The following is a 19,298-nucleotide window of genomic DNA, read 5'->3' as shown; positions in this document are numbered from 1 at the left end:
CATATTTTGAAAAATGATTGTTTTTACTTATGTCCCTTGAACGCTCCCTTATATTATATATGATAAGAAGATTATCCTCACAAAAAATCAGCCCAATTTGAAACTTCTAAATCCATCAAAAGTGATTTAGAATGTGGGCCATCTATTTTTTTTTTACCAATAATTTGTAAACCACTTTTGATGGATTTAGAGGTTTCAGATTGGGCTGGTTTTTTGTGAGGATGATCTTTTGATCATAGAGATCATCCTCATAAAAAATCAGTTCAATCTACCACTTCTAACCCATATTTTGAAAAAGGATTGTTTTGACATATGTTTTTACCTGTCCCATGAACGCTCCCCTATCCCCTGTAAATATATTTAAAAAGGTATTGTAAATGCCACCAATGTTAAGCCGTATCCAGTTACTGCATATTTTTTCTCAAATGACAGGGTAAACCTCCTTATGTACTCATATATATTTCACAGTTATCAGTGGCATTGTTGATGATCAGAAAAAATGATTCCGTTTCTTCATCCATGTAATAGAAAGGATTGCATTGCCTCCAATTCGAGTCTACTGCTCGAATATGGTGGGGGGCAAAATTATGTAAATAAATCAGTTTTTACTCTAGAGATTGAATTATTATTATTATTATTTATTTTATTTTTTTCCATTTTTGTGGGCTAATGCGGGCATATTGATCCTTGCAAGTCAATGTCCATGTAGCAGTCTTGTAGCATTCAAATGGTAGGGGATGTTAAGTTACTATCAACTCTGCTCAAATTCGGGTTGCACTTCACGCTTCGTTGTTTTGGAACGAATCCAATTCATAGGGCATTTGGTCTTTTTTTTTTCCTTTGTCTACTAGAAAATGCAGGAACAAAAAAAATCGTACTCATTGGCATTAGTAAAATCGCCAATTCCAGGCATTCAGATTTGGTTCAACTCGATTAACCAAGAACCAGGGGTCTGACTCATACCCCAATCGGTTCGTTCAAAAGGGCTCGAACCCTTTAACCAATGGCCCAAGGTGGTTCGACCTCTATATTATAGGCCGACCCCTTCACCCCTTCTCAACCTCAAAGAGGTTTGGCCATCCATGGGGCCGACCCCTTCACTCTTCCAAACCTTAAGGAGGTTCAGCCTCCCTATTGGAACTGACCCCTTCACTCGTCCAAACCTCAAGGAGGTCCGGCCTCCTTATTGGAGTTGACCCCTTTAAACCGTCCAACCCCAACGAGATTTGGCCTCCCTATTGGAATTGACTCATTTATCCTTTTGACCTCAATCTCTCAATCTCAAGATAGTTTGGCCTCCGCTGGAACCAAACTTTTTCACTTGTTACCTCATAGGGTGGTACGACTTCATAAAGAAGCCAAGCCTTTAACCATTTTGCTATAATATGGTTCGGCCTCCTCAAGGAGTGAACCTCATATTAATTCATCATAAGATGGATTGGCGTCCTCAAGGAGCTGACCCCTTGGTATTTTCATCTAAAGGAGGTCTGGACTCCTTAAGTAGCCGACTCCTTATTATTTTCATCTGAAGGAGGTTCAACAACCTCAAGGAGCTGACCCATTGTTATTTCATTCAAAAGAGGTTCGGCCTCCTATGGAGCTGACCCTTTCACTCTTCCAAACCTTAAGGAGGTTCGGCCTTCCCATTGGAGCCGACCCCTTCTCTCATCCAAACCTCAAGGAGGTTCGTCCTTATTGGAGTCGACCCCTTTAAACCTTCCAATCCCAAAGAGGTTCGTCCTTCTATTGGAGTCAACCCCTTTATACCATCCGACCAGCCTTCCTGTTGGAGCTAACCCCTTTAACCTTTTGACCTCAATCTCTCAATCTCAAGAGAGTTGAACCTCCTTTGGAGCCAACCACTTCACTTGTTACCTCAGAAGGTGGTACAGCTTCATGAAGGAGCCAACCCCTTAACCACTTTGCTATAAAATGGTTCGGCCTCCTCAATGAGTGAATCCCATATTACTTCATCATAAAATGGATCAACCTCCTCAAGGAGTTGACCCCTCATTGATTCTCACTTAAATGTGGTTCAGCCTCCTCAATGAGCTGACACCTTGGTATTTTCATCTGAAAGAGGTCCGAACTCCTCAAAGAGCAGACCCCTTGCTATTTTCATCTGAAGGAGGTTCACATCCTCAAGGAACCAACCCATTGTTATTTCATTCAAAAGAGGTATGGCCTCCTCAAGGAGTCAACCCCTTGCTACATTATTTGACCCTTATCTCAAATACTAAAGTAATTTTACCAAAGTTTTGTCGGCAATAACAGCTACTACTACTACTACTACTACTTCTTTTTCTTTTCCTCATCATATTCAATAACTTATGCTACTGCTACTTCTTCTTCTGTTCTTGTTTAGCAGCTACTACTACTTCTTCTTCTCCTGCTCTTGTTCAGTGGTTGTTACTACTACCATTACTAGTCCTCCTCCTATTTTTGGGAATTATTCTAAGGAGATTGATACACTAAGGGAATTGTGTGAAGTTACCCGAGTAACAACATAGCAAAAAACTATAACTAGTCTTCATAAAGCTACACAAGTACAAATGTCATTATAATATACTCTACCACCAAGGTAAAACACATATGGCGCCTATATATACATGATATTTGAATCCGAAGATCACCTCTACGAAGATTTGGAGTCGCCACCATTCTTTTTTTTTAAAGGTATGAATGGTCACCTAGAAGGTATTTTTTAGAAAAAGTATCGTTTTAGCATCGTAATAACTCTCGTACGGATTAGGACATCGATCTACATAAGATCTAAGTAAGGGTTCGGTTAAAGAAAGGGGAAGGTGTTAGGCATCCCTCTCTCTCCATCAAATGATGGTAACCTTAACAACATGGTTATTTTTTATAAAAATGAAATAATAAAAAAAATGTTGAATGATCTACAACTTGTACCTTAAAGAAAGGAATTTGCTATCAGTACGGATTATTGGGATCATCTCATTGAAGGAGATGATCCTTATCAAAATCGTACTTTAGAAAAATTGTTTTGAATGGGCCCATTCTCATGAGTCAGCAAGGGTCCAATTATTGATTGCCTCAAAACGAGTTGAGTGAGGTGTGTGCAAAATGTGTTTAGGGGTTTAAAATGATTTCCTTTTGAAAGTTATTACAACCCCTATACTTTCGATCGAACCGAAGTTCGATCTATCGGAGGTAAGGGAAGGTATTCATGGCATCTTAGGGTTTTCTAAAAATAAAATTAAAGAAGTAAATAGGAGAAAATGGAAGAGGCAGATGCAGATGGGAGAAATGGGGTGCAACACTATGTCTAATCCACTTTGAGGCTTGGGCCTTTCTTCTACTTCTTTTTTTCCTTCTTTTTATTTTTGAGTCATTAATAGAGTTATATTAGTTTCTATTTTAGAGAAAATGACTTTAACAAGAGAGAAAGTGAGTTGAATATAATGAGATTGAAAAAATTTTGAGCTTTTTTAGGGCTTGAAAGCATGAGGGTTTTTTTAGAGGGATAGGGGGTTATAGGTTTTTTGGGTTCCTTTTGGGGTTATAAGTATCAAAGGTGAAGGGTTGAAGGCTAATGGCATGGGATGAAAGCATTGGGAGATTGTTATTTTGAGGTTAGAGATGAGTATATGTAGAAGGTGGTGGGAATGAGTCATTCTTGACCCAAATGAGTTGGATTCTTCAACCCACATGAGTTGAGTTTTAGGTGAGAAAGGGGTGTGGGTATTTGATTAAAAGAATGACTTGTGTAAGGGATTAGGTAGTTAGGTTTCAAGAGGATGGAAGAGATGGTAACAAGTGTCCGAAGGATATGGGGATATGTGTTAGGTGAGTTGATAAAGGAGAAAGGGTGTAAGTTGGATTATTTTTTATAGAATGATGGGAGTAGGTTATGACATAGGTGTGGGTTAGTTTGTTTTTTAATGAAGATGATGGGGTTAGGTCAAATAATTGAAGAGGTGAGGGGTGGTGAAGACAAGTATCTCCCTTGATAATCAAGGGTTGAATGGTCCTTGATTGGTAGTGATCATAGGCATGGGTATGGATTAGGGTATGGGTTTTAGGTTTGAGCTTTTGACTTGGTGAGGACTAAGGTTTTAGAATTGGCTTGAGTCTAGGATTTGGACTAGAGTTGGGTTGCATTGGCTTAGGGTTAGGTTAGGTTAAGATATTGGCTAGGGTTAGACTTGTTTTAAGGTGATGTTAAAATGGGATTTAAGGGGTTGAACATTGGTAGGCTTTAGGTAGGCTTAGGATGTTTCCGACTTTGGGGTTAGAAGGGTAAAAGGTGGAGAAGGTGCCTTATTGTGGGTCCATGAAACTTTTGGGGGTCTTTGAGACCTTTGATTTAATCAAAATATCGAATTCCGAGGATTTGGGCTTTTAAAGCTCATTCACGAATTATACTAAAAAAATCAATTTTTTTTGTCTTTTCAAGTAGGTGCTTGGTCAAATGTGTCTATAACTACTCCTATTTGCAAGAGTTGCGTATAAAAAACTACAAAGAATAGACTGAATCCCTATTTTTACGAGCCCGAAAACTTTTTGTTAAAAATATTATTTCAAATTACTGAACGGACTGATGATTTTTTTTTGTTAAAAAGACCCAAGCACGGGGTCTGACAAGGTGAGTCTTAGAATTCCTCGATCTCGTGGCACGGAACTCGTTTGAAATATCAGATTTAATGAATTTTGAAATTCAAGTGTTTTTTTTTTTTTTTTGTGTTTCAACAAATCAGGATTAAATTCATTTTGAAAGGAATTTTTTGAAATTCTTGATTTTTATTTTATTATTATTTTTATTTTTATCTTTTCTTTTTTGTAATGATCATTTTTTTTAACTGATTTGTACATGGTGTATGGATTTATGATAGATCATCTTCTCCATGCTTCTAATACGGAGAAAGTAGAAAGGTATCATCCGTGCATTAAACACAGGGAAGACTAATGAGCCTTTATCCATGCTAGTAGCATAGAACAATGCCAACTTTTAAACATTAAAACTCGTGCATTGGTTCAGTTCTCCTTCTTCACTTGTTTTTCTTCTTCCTTTTTCTGTCTTTCCACTTTTTCTCCCTTCATCGATTTTGTATTTGTGAAAATTGATCATACTGACATCATGGGTCATCAATGCTAGACATCATGAAAAGAGGTTACAAGCTCTAAGTAAATGCACAATTTCTATAAATAAGGAGATTCCTCCCACCTCAAGGTAAGTCAGAACACATACTACAACTCCCTCTACCTCAAAATTTCTTCTCCTTACTCTACATCTTTCTCAAGTTCTAACTTAATCTTCGGAGGCCCCTTTCCGATGTCTTTTCAAGTGAAACTAACAGAGAAGACAATCGAAAAGACAAAGTCCAATCAAAGAAGAAAATCAGAGAAACTGAAAAGTCAACACGTAATTCAAAGATTAAAACATCATTAATAGTAAGAATCTCGAGGAGTGGGAGATCCAAAAAATCCCCCCACAGAAATGACTAAGGGAAAATAGATATACATTCAGATTGAAAACTTTGGGCATATCTCAAATATTTTCAAAGGATGGAGGCGTATGTAAAAAATTAAGCATCAGATGGATTCGACTATGAACTAATTTGATTCATATCGGTTCTTGATGTGATATGATAACAATGAATACGGGGAGATCTATTTAGAATGGAAAATTTTATTGACATGCCAAGAAACTATGAGGTCGGGTTGAAGTAGAAAAAAATAAAAACAAAAAAAATAAAAAAATAATTTTTTTTTCTTTTTTTGGGCACGCCTTCCCTCTTTTATTTTTCTTCTTTTTGTCTTCCTCCTCTAATCTCTCTCTCCCTCTTTGTTTTTTCTTCTCCTCCTCCTCTCTCTTTCTCTCTCTCTCCCTCTCTCCCTCGTAGTTTCTTTTTCTTCTTCTTCTTCTTCTTTCTTCTCTTCTTTCCCTATTGATCTCTCTCTCACCATCTCTATTTTCTTCTTCTCCTCCTTTGCCACTCTCTCTTTTCCTCTTTGTTTTTTTTTTTTCTTCTTCTTCTTTTTCAATCTCTCTCTCCCTCTTTGTTTTTTTTTTTTCTTCTCCTCTTCTGTCGATCTTTCTCTCTCTTTCTATTTTCTTCTTCTCCTGCTCTCTCTCTCTCCACCTCCTCGTTTGAGCCATTGGCATAGGTGGAGGATGAGAGGTGTGCCCTTTGACATGTAGTACTCACAATTATTTTTTAATTTTTAGAGATGCCCCTAAAAATTGGAAGGCCATTAGAGTTTCTTGGGCGTGTTAATAACATTTCCCATTTGGTCTAACTAGACATAGTGGTCCACAATTTTTGCTACTTGGTGCAAATTCGAAATGTTACCTAAAAGAAAGTCTGGTTTTCTTGGCTCACATACAAGGCCTAGTGATATTAACCCATGGACTAGAGCATACGCGGTCAATCAAAATCTACAAGTTAGCTTATTTCAACTTTTGCCATGATAATTCAATCAACGTTGCAGCAGTCCGGCACTTTTAACACTGATGTATACTATGAATAAACATCATAAGAGATTTGATTATATGGTGTGACTTTGCTAAAGGTGGCAGTGGCAATGGCTTGGATCAGGTTGACGGAAGGGTATGCGGAAATTTTACCCAACCCGACCTGACACAACCTGTTAAATAATCATATCCAAATATTAAACCCGAACCTGTCCTGTTTATTAAGCAGGAAATGCGACATGGCCCATGTAATCCGTTTAGTAAATATGTTGGGTTGCATCATACATGTATAACTTGTGAACACAACACAATTACGATTCAAATATGAATACAAGCATGAACATGATTATGACCTGCTAATCTCATGTTGTTTTCAAGTGGTGTTTGTGGGTCATGTTAAGAATTTTTCATCCTAGACTTTATAATAAAATCACTTATGATATTTATTCATAATATATAATATGGTAATATCACAATCTTTTTTTTATATTATTATTCATTTATAATCTTAGTTGACTCATATGAAGGGGTTGATTATAGTGATATATATTGCAGGCCAAATACATCAACTCTTCTATAATTTATCTCGTCAAATTTCTTGTTTAATAGTGAAATGAGTATATTAGATTGAGTCGTGATCCAAATTGTTATCGGTTCCTATAGCAACAAACGGTGCCTACATTTTACATTTTGGTTGGATTTAAAACACATATATCCACTGTATTTTAAACACCAACAAAATCTTGCCATGTAGATACCGTTCTGGATCCTGATTCTATTAGATTATTACATGGTCAGGATCTAGAACGAATGATGTCCTGTTCCTATAATAACATATGGTGTCTATGTGACATGTTTTTGTTGGAGCTTAAACACATCGGACTGCATGCAATGTAGAAAATGGTTTGATGTACGCCTTACTTGATCGTGATTCTATGAAATGCTACTTCTTTCTACGCCTTACTTGAGTCAACTTGTCAATTCAAGTGAGTCAAATCAAATCATCAATAAATGAGGTAAACAATTTAATCAAACTTTTGCAATTATATTTAAAGTCGTGATGAATACACGCGGTCTTGGTACACGACTGACATGGCAAGGGCACAAAATCATAGATCATTTTCATCGGGATACATAGAAAAAAGTTGTGCAATTATGTGTCCTTACCATGTCAGTTGTGTATCCAACCACTTTCCAAGATCACGTACATTCACCATTATTCTTATGTTTAATATTTTTTAGAGAGCAAAAAATAAGTAATATCATCTTTACCATTATAATGAGAGAAGACGGAGTAGAAGTGTTGAACACAAATTTGTATCCCCCAAATGCCGCCACCTTTACATTTAGATTGAGTATAATCAAGGTTATTTTGATAAAAACAAAAAAAAATTTGCAATTTACCCCATTGTTTAATTTTCAAAATTGAAAAATACAAAAGTATTATTTTTAATTTTTATAATGAGAGAAGGCGGACTAGCATTAGAAGTGGTTCCACACAAAATTTTGGATCCCACAAATGCCTCCATCACTACATTTAAATTTAGAGAGCTACTACTGTCACACAAACTTTTGTTAATACCACACCAATTCCTATGCAAATCACCAAAGAATTGCACATAGTTGGTGCGATGTTGGTAAAAGTTGGTGTGCAATAGTAACTCTCTAAACTTATCTTTGATATTTTACTCAAAAACCAAGAAAATTGTAACCTAAGTGTTACTTAATTTTCAAAATTAAAAAATATATATATACAAAAGTGTCATTTTTAGCTTTTTACTATGTACATAAATCATTAAAAAAAAAAACCTCTTAAATGGATATTTTAAATTACAAATAACCGTTTTGATACATACGCTTTTGCAAATACCATACATTCTAGTTTAAGTTTATTTTAATGCTAAAACCTATTTTTGGTTATTTATATGTAAATATTTTATGTGACTCGTTCAAACCAATGTGTGAGTAGTTGATTTGACTCAACGAGTCGAGTTTTCGAGAGTCCAACGAACAGGTGAAATGTGAAGAGAAGAGAAATACTGTTTCTAGACATCACATCAGTCGCTAATTCCTTGAGAGATCCATCCCTAGAAAGTTTCTCACTATATGTAAACTTCTAAGTGCGAACTTCTTCAAATTGCAAAGGAACCCGCCCAAGAACAAATCAACAAAAAAAAAAAAAAAACCAAGAAACCAGCCATTCTCCAGAGCTAGTTTTCTTTCTGTCAATGGCGTCGATTTTCCGTTTATTCTCCGTCAACTTCATGATCATCTCCATCATCTTTCTCCTCTCTCCTCCTAACGGCGTCAACGGAATCCCAGAACCAGAACTCGAAGCGATGCTCTCGGCTCTAAGATCGAAAGGCTACAATCTCTTTGGTAACGCCATCATGACGTCAGACATCCGTTACGAGATCCTCGCTGGATCTTCCTTCACATTCTTCGCTCCGACTGATTCCTCTCTCTTCTCTCTCGACATGACGGCGACGGCGTCAGTTTACGTCATGTATCTTCGTTACCACATCGTTCATCGCCGCTTCTCAATCTTGGATCTCCGATCCTTGCCTCCCTCCGGATCCTCTCTGCCTACTCTCGTCTCAAATTACGACATCCACCTCGCTAGTAAACGATTGACGGAATCTGACACCGTTACGGTTAACGGCGTAGACATTGTCCTCCCTGGACTCTTTTATGGTCGAAACGTCGCCGTTCATGGCCTGATCGGAATACTCGATCAGCAATCTATGAACGCACCAGCACCGGAGATTCTTTTCCCGCCAAAAATGAACGCTCCGGATGGAATCTCACCAGGTCCTTCTCCGATGCAACGATCTCCAGTTCCAAATGCTCCGGATTCTGCTTCTGTATTACCGGAATATGAATTTCCGGTGTATCCTTCAGATCCGCCGTTCAGTGAAGTTTTCCCGCCAAATTCACAGATATCGGTTAACTCATCGCCAGATGATTCGGATCCTTATTTGGATGGGGATTCCGGTGGATATTCAAGACGGATGCTGCCGGAGCTGAAGAAAATTGGCAGAAGTATGGAGGAATCGCAGGAGCGTGTAAATTTCCAAGAGAATTCGGCGCTACTGAGAGAAGATGGAATTCAGGCTACCGCACCAGAGTTTTCTTTTACGTTGGATGGAGAAGTAACGGAATGTCGTCCTAATGTTGATGAAACCGTTAAAGATAACGATCTGCACTTCAGATTCCGACGCGGTTATCCGCGTCCATGTCAGCATTCCATGGAACTTTAATGGCAGATAAGTGATCGTAGATTTTCTGTGTGTTTTTGTTGCATTTTGTGTTTTTCAACATTTAAATTTTTTTTTTTTTGTATCCATTGTGGACGGTCTTGATTTCATCTAGATTTTCGTAAGAAATTCTTCCTATTTTTTTTTCCTTTTTCAATTTTTGGTTTTTTGTTTTTTGTTTTTTCCGTCTGTGAGTGGTACATATTAAATCAAACAATCTTTCTAAAACGGTCCAGTGAGTCGAGTCAACATGTTGAAACACGAGTCAATTCGAGCGAGTCTTATACCTCAAATAGGCAAATACTGGTAACTTTTAATGCTGCAGGTTATTAAGGTTAGGGATGCAACTTGGTTTGATTCAAATCGAGAACTGAACCAAACCGATAGGTTTGAGGTGGTTTGAGGCAAGTTGCGATTCGGTTCCGAGTTACAAAAATGAAGAACCGATCAATTTGGTTCGATTCTTGGATCAAACTTGTATAGAATCGAACCTAACCCCTTTGCAATAAATAAATATATATAGTAATTATTATGAATTATTTTAGGATTTACGACATAGATTAGTAATCTTCTATGGATAGATTAATGATTTTTTTATATTGATAAATTAGGCTCAGTTCAAATTTGGATTGGATTAGTTTGGCTCCATTGAAATTTGATTCAGTTCTAATTCTTATTTGGGTGATACTTATGCCGGTTTGGTTCCAATTTGACTTCAAGCCGGACCGAGTTGCACCCCTAATAAAGATTATGATTGTCAATGGGCTAGCCTCGAAATGGGCCTTAAATAGTCCGGTAGAGATTGAGCCTCAAAAGTAAGCCCAAATCAGGTCTGTATGATGTTAGGCTGTGCTGGGCCATATAGAAAGGTCTATATCTAAGCCTGGCCCGGCCAACACATATTAGGCCTATGTTACAGGCTGGGCTGCAAATTTTATATAATATATTATAACAATTATCCTTATAGGATCAGGATCCGTGTACACATATACCTACTCATGTATTTACAATATGTTTTGTCCTATGTGGCCTAATAAGTTTCGGATTGAATTGATTTTTGGTGAGGATGATCTCTATGATGGAGATATTTATTTCTAAACAATCCCTAATTTTGCGTGGTAGCTTGATAGGGCATTTAGTAAACTTTTTATTTCTTAATGATCCTTTATTATTGGCTAATTCACTGTTTTTTTATTTACTGACGATTTCACCACTTTTTATTTGTTGTCAAACTCAACTCTTTTTTATTAAGTGTCGAGTTCAATTTTTATTGTTGAGTTCAGTGGTGAACTCGACAATAGTAAAACCTACCAATTTTCAGTTTTCGAGTTTTTTCAACTAAAATACATGGAAAGATTGACTAAAAACTGGAGATGGCAACTTGTTTAGATGATTTCAACCCAAAAGAACTATTCTTGATCGATTTCATCCAAAAATTAAAAAAAAAGTGAAAAAAAAAACCCCCTGAAAATGACTTCTTCTTCCGTCTTAGATCCTTTTCGACGGAATGAAGTCTTTGAAACTCAATTGAGATGCTAAAAATCCAATTTTTTTTTTTAATTTGAATGAATGAATGAAAACAATGAATTCGAACGGGTAAGGCATTCAAGCATGAGAAATATGGGAGATGAGGTCCAGGGACTGTAAAGAAAAGAAAAATTTACTAAATGGACTATTAAGAGACCTTTTAAAACATAGGGACTAGTTAGAAAAAATTCCCTCCACCAGGGTCCTTTAAGTAATTTTCCCAAACATAAATCAAGTGTAGCCCAACTCGAAATATAAATGGGCTACCCAAACTAGTCCACGCCGGGCTGTGCAGATCAAAACCCGACCCATTGACAGCCATGACGCTACGTTTGCTTATAAATTTTTTTTTTTTTTTTTTTTACTATTTAATAAGGGTAGCGTTCAATGGCCAACTTTTTGGCAAAACATTTTTCAAAACATGAGTTAGAAGTTTTGGAATGGGCTGATTTTTGGAGAGGATGATCTCTACGGTGAGGAGATCATCCTCACAAAAAATCACCCCATTCCAAAACTTCTAACCCATATTTACAAGTTGAAAAATCGTGGACCGTCCATTTTTTGTAAACTATTTTTGATGGGGTTAGAAGTTTTGGAATCGGTTGATTTTGGTGATGATGATCTCCTCACTCTAGAGATCATCTCACCAAAAATCAGTCCATTCCAAAACTTCTAACTCATGTTTTGAAAAATGTTTTGCCAAAAAGTTTGCCATTGAACGTGACCATTTAATAAAGAAATATATATATACTCGAGCCAACTGTGTCAACTCTTGATCCATCAAAATTGACTAGAGTCGTTCTAGCATACAAGTTGAGTTGAATCTGAAAACACAGGGTCCACATGAATAGTAACGAAGTTTGGATTCGACAATCATTCCATTTTCGGTAAAATTTTGCACACTAAAAAATGTGTTTTAATCATAATTTTGAAATAAGTGCATTAATTATTCGATAAATCACATATTAAAATTAGATTAAATCACATATATAGGGTAGCGTTCAATGGCTAACTTTTTGGCAAAACATTTTTCAAAACATGAGTTAGAAGTTTTGGAATGGGCTGATTTTTGGTGAGGATGATCTCTACGGTGAGGAGATCATCCTCACCAAAAATCACCCCATTCCAAAACTTCTAACCCATTTTTACAAGTTGAAAAATCGTGGACCGTCCTTTTTTTGTAAACTATTTTTGATGGGGTTAGAAGTTTTGGAATGGGCGGATTTTTGGTGATGATGATCTCCTCACCATAAAGATCATTCTCACCAAAAATCAGCCCATTCCAAAACTTCCAACTCATGTTTTGAAAAATGTTTTGCCAAAAAGTTAGCCATTGAACGGGACCCATATATATATATGGGTCTCGTTCGGCACCCTACATTTTACTTTACATGTTTTGTCCTACATGGGTTAGAAATTTTGGAATAGGTTGATTTTGGTGAGAATGGTCTCTATGGTGAGGAGATCATCCTCATCAAAAATCAACCCATTCGAAAACTTCTAACCCCATCAAAAATGATTTATAAAAAATGGATGGTCCACGATTTTTCAACTTGTAAATATGGGATTAGAAATTTCGGAATGGGCTGATTTTTGGTGAGGAGGATCTTCTAACCGTAAAGATCATCCTCACCAAAAATCATCCCATTCCAAAATTTCTAACCAATATAGGACAAAACACGTAGGGTAGAGCATAGGGTGCCGAACATTTCCCATGTATATATATATATACATGGGAAATGTTCGGCACCAAACATTTTTTAAAACATGGGTTAGAAGTTTTGGAATGGGCTGATTTTTGGTGATGATGATTTCCTCACCGTAGAGATCATCTTTACCAAAAGTCAGCTCATTCCAAAACTTCTAACTCATGTAGGACAAAAATGGTTGGCCAAAATGGTTGGTGTTGAACGGGACCCTATATATATATATAGTTAGAAAAATCTGCAGTTTTTCTAGATTTTTGTGATCGAGTAGGGTTATTTGAGCTACGATTTAAGTGGGTCCCATTAGTTTTTTGTGGCGGGACCACTTGGAAACTTATTCATCTTATTGAAAATAATAGTTTCATGTTTTTAGTTGTCAAAAATCAATTTAGGATGAATGACAAATCGGCTCGTAAGAACCCATATTAGCCATGGTTTGTTGTATGTGGTTTATAAAATTATTGAGTTTATAAGTGCAACTCTTTAGTCCCACATCGGATAGGAATAAGAAAATTATCTAGTTCTTATATAGAACTTCTCATATTACTTAAGTGTATATGAGAGAGAGACTTGGATAAGTTCATGCACGTGCACAAGGGGCCCATGGGCTCAAGGAGGATTTGGTCCATTGGTCCAAAAAATCCTTTATGCGTGTACGGGCACACGATGCGTGCGTAGGGCTCTCTAAGAGACACCTTGCACTACGTGAAAATCCCAAATTTGCATAAAAAAATTTGTTGGACCTGGCCCGTCGAATTTTAAAACCCAAAATCCGCGGCCCATGGACCACGTTTTAAAACCCAAATTATAATCATACTCTCTCACTGTTTCTCTGCCTCTCTCATTCTCTCATGGCTTCTCACGGTCTCTCTCTCTCACAGTCATCCATCGATCGAATGATCGCCTCTCACGGTCTCTCTCTCACAGTCATCAATCGATCGATCGATTGCCTCTCACGGTCTCTCTCTCTCTCACAGTCATCGATCGATCGATTGCCTCTCATGGCCTCTCGCTTTCTCATAGTGTCTCTCTCGAACGATCGACCTCATTTTTTCATTCGCTCTCTCGATCGATCGACCACTCCATCGATCGATTGACCTCTCTATCTCTCCCTCACAGTTTCTTTCTCCATCGATTCTTTAAGTTTTTTTCTTAAACTGTTGAGGATTAACGTTCTAGTTCGATCTGAAGAGCTACCAGGACCGCATCCCGGGAGATTGCGATTTGCAGCGTTGGCTCAATCTAGGGATTCGAGACGAACTTTGATGAGTTTCGCTTTTTTGAGTGAAAGTGCGACATCGGAGTCCATTCGAGATCGAACATCTTTAATGGATTTAGCGTTGTGCATCGTTTTGCTTTCTTCATGAAAGGATTGAAGCTTTTGATGAAGTTTTTCTACTTCTTTGAGCTCATCTTTGATTCCTTCGACATCTGCGAAGAACTTATCCAAATTGGCTCCCATCGCACCCATCTCTACATCTCCATCTTCGTCTCTGGATCGAGAGAAAGATTGTGACATGAGATCGTTCATCTTTGGCTCCTGAATTGATCAAAGATGGAAGTATCGATGAGGGAAACTGGTTTTTGAGAGAGAATTTGGAAGAATTGTGAGGTTGGGACTTTGGGGGAGAATTGGATTATAGATAGAGGAAAAACACGTTTTGAAAGTTTGAAATCGTGGCATTCGAGTCTGAGTTTCCTTCCTTGTTGGCTGCCTGACTAGTATGTCTCCCTCGATAGATCTCATCTCGATAGATCGGATTGTGTGCAATTAGTGGATCAGGGAAGACTACAATGGCTGCTAAGCTTTGTCGAGACGAACAAGTGAAAGGTATATCTATCTATTCAAAACTCACATTGAACATTTTTTTTAACTTATGGTTATATGATTTTTCTTAGTAGATTAAAAAATTTAACATTGAATTTTCGATATAATTGAATCGTGGTGAAAAGAAGAAGAAGATCACTTTATTCACCTTTGATAAAGAACTTTGAATCCACAAGGAAAACAGAGAGAATTATTCTAAGAAAACTAACATTCTATTGATAGTCTAGATGTTGCAAAATGTATCTCTCACTATGGTTTGAAATATCAGAATGTATCTATCGATACGTATCGGTATCAGCCGAGCTGATATGAAACATTGAATGTTTTAGGTATGTATCAATTGACACCATATTGAAACTTTCATTAACCGAAAAATTCAATCAATACGATATTTTAAACGTTGTTGCTCACCATCATTTAAATAGATTTTCAAACTTGTAATGTGGTGCAACTTCTACTAATCTAAAATAGTAAATCTTTCTAAAAACAAATTCAATTTTGTTTGAACTTCCTCTACTAACACTAGAATACTTACTAATGACCTTCTAAAACAAATCCAGGCTCCAATTTAGACTCTTAAATGATGAACCTCCCTGTAATGCTTATGCTTTTTATTGGTGTTGTTGATTCTCTTCATAGACTACTATCGTTCAAATTTTAATGATAACTTTGCAAAAGTGAAAAAGAAAAACGATTTTGAGAAAAGTTTACGGGAAGAAGAAGTACTTGCCACTTGATCTTTGGGAGACACCTTACTTTTGTATAATTTCTAATTGGGATCTTATTACTTTTGTTATAAAATTATTTTAATTGGTTCAGATTTTTATTTTAGAGATCCTGATTTTTACTTCAAGATGCTTAGTTACATTAATTTATGGACTAATCACATTAATCAATGGATCTCATACAAGTCAAGCCGCTTAATTTATATTTCTGACTTAGGTTCTCATGGACTAATCACATTCAGCAATTACAAGATTCTCTGTTTTTTAATCTTCAATTCTTATATGTTTAGGTGTTAAAGGAAGTAATTGTGTCTTTTCCACGTGCATTGATGAATAGATTACATGGTTTCTTTCTATATTGTTTGATTCTTATCTGGGAAGTAATTACAATATTTGATTTGTGAAGTTTGGAATTTGGGGTCCTAACAACTACATATTATATATATTATAGTAAAAATTATTTTGAGTCCTCTATAAGGACTTGGGACCAACAATATAGTTTATTTAAATAATTCTATGACAACTAGATGTGCTTTATTATTGTGGACAATATAGTTTTTATTGTAGTAAAATCTCACTCTGTTTGATAGGGGACAAAAATAAAATCATCAGAAGTGGTTTTTTATTTTATTAATATATTGGATGCTGTCAATTCATTGATTTGCCAATTAGGACACCAATTTATTAGTGAAAAGTGTAATTAGATCGTTCTACATTGGAAGCATTCACCTATTTATTGGCCGAAGGCATAGTTACATTGTGCATGATTGCATATATCAAGTGTTATCAATCTCCCCCCCCGCCCCCCCTTCTTTCAGAATTAGATAGTAGACCATCCAATTTTTGTTTTTCTTCTCTATATTTCTGGTATTGATATTTATTTTGTATATCTTGTTTACATAATCATATTCTAGATGGAAGGGAGCGACATTGTGGTGGAGGGGCCACGGTGCAGTTTGCATAGTAAGAAGTTATGCACTGTTAGATATTTCAATCTTCTTCTTGGTAGTTTGTCATCATGGACATTGTGTGTAGAACAAGAAAGAATAGACAACTGTTTGTTGTATGGATTTTGACTGCACAATTTGTTGTGCCTATGGATTGGGCTAGGACAATGTGCGTCTTCTGGACTCTCTATCTTCATCTTAATCTCTCATCTCTTGGAGCTCAAGTTGGACTTTTGAATCTTCTGGAGCATAGTCTGGTTTGAACCCAGACTCTCTCCATCCTACAATTTAATGATGGCAAGGGTGGTGTTATTGGCACCCTTTAATGGGCTCAACCACCCTCTAACTTCTCTTCCTAGGGAATGTAGGACTATTTCACTTACAGGATGCAATGCATCAAAACACACTATATTCATTATCTTGGCTATGAAACCTATATGTATGTAGGAACTTACCCCAACCACACTTTCATTATATAAATTATTTGTTTAAAAGCATTTAAATAACACTTCAAAAAAAAAAAAAAATACTCCAATAGTCTTGCTTCTAAAAATTAATGAGTGTGGGTATGGTTAGTTATTAGTTGTTTATAACTCCAAGCTTTGTCCTTATGAATGGTGCCGATTATTTTCTATTGTGAAATCTTCTAATCCTATAATCAGTTACATGTAATATACACTTGTTTAATGTTTAGTGCTGCTCCTTTGTGCTATTGTAAATAGCTTATTAATGGTCATCTCCTCTTACTATTGGTCCTTGTGATTAGCTACTGTATAACATTTTGCAATGTAACCAATATTTCTCACTTGACAGTTTGTGAATAAATTGCGATATGCTAAAGAAGGTGCCAAGGATATAATGGATGGAACATGTGCAGACCTACCATGGAAAATTCGCCTCGAAGTTGATGGAAAAGACATTGAGATCCCAAAGGTGAAGTCACGCTTTCTTTGTTGGGGTCTTTTACTATAAAATTTTGTTATTATTGACATAATTAATACAATAGGCCATTGTCGATTTTTTTCTCGTCGATCCTGATGTTCCTTCATAATCTTTTTCAGACAGGATGCTGAGGGTGTCATCGTGCTCAACATCGGAAGTTACATGGGAGGAGTAGATCTTTGGCAAAATGATTATGATCATGATGATGATTTCAATCTTCAGTCCATGCATGATAAACTGCTAGAGGTTGTATGTATCAGTGGAGCATGGCACCTTGGTAAACTTCAGGTATGGGTTTTGCCATTTTTTTGCATTATTTCTGAAGTTTTAAATATAGAGATTATATTGCCACACCAACTTTTGATAATTCCACCCCAATTTATTTTCTAAATCACCAGAGAATTAGCACACACTTGCAGTGACATTAGCAAAAGTTGGTGTGGCAATAGAAGCTCTCTTTAAATAGCATGCCAATCATTGTTGAAATGAGTTGTTGTTTTCATCGTTATAATTATTGGGGTCTTATTCTACAGGTTGGACTTTCACAGGCGAGGAGATTAGTCCAAGGAGGAGTGATAAGAATACAAATTTCAAGTTCTTTCCCCATTCAGATAGATGGAGAGCCATTTATACAACCACCTGGCTGTTTAGAAATAACACATCATGGACAGGTATAATTTTTTCGGAGTTTCATTCACACTGATATGTCCTGGCACAACATCCTCGGTTGCGTACTTCACACACACACACACACACACAATGTTATCCAATTCATTCGAAAGGTACCAACTGCGAACCGGTTCAAACCAACCTGTTCACTGTGGGTTTGTGAAATATAGCAAATCTGATGAATTCCATTCTACTTTATTGTTTTTAAATCCCCCTCCCCATGATAATAGTTGTGAAAGCCTATCATGCTTCCCGTTCTCATACTTTTTTTTTCTTTTTTTCTTTTAGTATGTAGTTATAGTTCTTCCCCTTTGAATGGTTTTTACTTATCGATGGATGCAATATAGGGAAAATGATTAATGAAATGCTGCATGCAGAAGGATGTGCTGGAAAGGGCGAAAAAGACCAAGGAAAAAGTGGCACGTGAAGCACAAGAGTTCATTCGCCAATCTACAACGATAATAACACCGACCTCCACCAAAGATGTTGCCGATCCAGTAATTTCAATATCATTTGGTCTTATTTAGTTTAATTATTGTCAGTTATTTGTAGCTTCGACAGAATTTTCGATCTTAACAAAGAGGTTTACATGTATATTAATTTTGGGTTATTTAATTTAATTTGGAGCTTGTTTTATGATTTTTCTTTTGTTTTTTCTTTTTCTGATTTTTTTTATTATATTATTTCGTTCATTGTGATTGGTGAATTAGAGGACCGTTCTATTGTTTGTTAAACCTCCAAAATTTGACGGTCATACTCTATGGATTTTTTTTTTTTGTTTTTTTTTAAGTCCATTCTCCAATAATTTGATAGTCCAGGGCCGTCAAAAAAAAAATTCTACAAGAGAATATTTGACGGGCATATTTGACGGGAGGGTCCGTCAAATTTTGAGAAATTTGACGGGCTAAGACTGTCAAATATGGGTCTTTTTCACATAGTGTTGTCTCTTAATTTTCTATAAATAGGTCATCTCGACCTTTGTTTTACTCACTCAAAAATTTTCTATTCTTCTTCTTTGTTGTTGAAACGTGTATTAGCATTCTGGTTTTCCATTTACATTCTTTGAGAGTACAAACAGTAGCGTTCGGTTCGCTAGACGTGTAGATTGTAGTGCTGCTTCTACACATGTGATCGTTGTGTCTTGGGAGACAATTATTCATTGATCCGTATGCACCAAGTTGCGGTAACAAAATTGTCTTAAAAACATTGTGTTTAACACAAGCCTCGGTTAAACTTCAATTTATTCATTCTCGGGTAT

The 19,298-nt window shown here is 36.5% G+C and overlaps 2 protein-coding genes across 8 annotated transcripts; both read left to right on the top strand.

Annotated features, from left to right (window-relative positions):
- Nucleotides 1–8,512: 8,512 nt before the first annotated feature.
- On the top strand, nucleotides 8,513–9,938 carry LOC147409745 (uncharacterized). Its single transcript, XM_086459660.1, has one exon. It carries the CDS (start codon nucleotides 8,668–8,670, stop codon nucleotides 9,697–9,699), a length of 1,032 nt encoding a protein of 343 aa, XP_086315786.1. The 5' UTR covers nucleotides 8,513–8,667; the 3' UTR covers nucleotides 9,700–9,938.
- A 3,752-nt stretch (nucleotides 9,939–13,690) lies between these two features.
- Nucleotides 13,691–18,676, top strand: LOC147409744 (diacylglycerol kinase 2-like). 7 transcript variants are annotated; one of them, XM_086431791.1, is made up of 6 exons: nucleotides 13,691–14,760; nucleotides 16,397–16,445; nucleotides 17,271–17,362; nucleotides 17,495–17,659; nucleotides 17,905–18,042; nucleotides 18,418–18,676. In XM_086431791.1, the coding sequence occupies exons 2-6, from the start codon at nucleotides 16,397–16,399 to the stop codon at nucleotides 18,565–18,567; spliced, it is 594 nt and encodes a 197-aa protein (XP_086287917.1). In that variant the 5' UTR covers nucleotides 13,691–14,760; the 3' UTR covers nucleotides 18,568–18,676. The 7 variants fall into 7 exon arrangements, with proteins under 7 accessions (XP_086287917.1, XP_086287918.1, XP_086287923.1 ...); XM_086431797.1 differs by having other exon boundaries at nucleotides 13,698–14,760; nucleotides 17,243–17,362; XM_086431794.1 differs by having other exon boundaries at nucleotides 13,734–14,760; nucleotides 17,243–17,362; nucleotides 17,491–17,659.
- Nucleotides 18,677–19,298: the final 622 nt, after the last annotated feature.

The sequence above is a fragment of the Akebia trifoliata genome, chromosome 2 (assembly GCF_017979445.1).
Source record: "Akebia trifoliata isolate Shusen 1 chromosome 2, ASM1797944v1, whole genome shotgun sequence".
NCBI lineage: Eukaryota > Viridiplantae > Streptophyta > Magnoliopsida > Ranunculales > Lardizabalaceae > Akebia > Akebia trifoliata.
The sequence above is the reverse complement of the archived record's forward strand: the minus strand, read 5'-3'. Positions and strand labels throughout refer to the sequence as shown.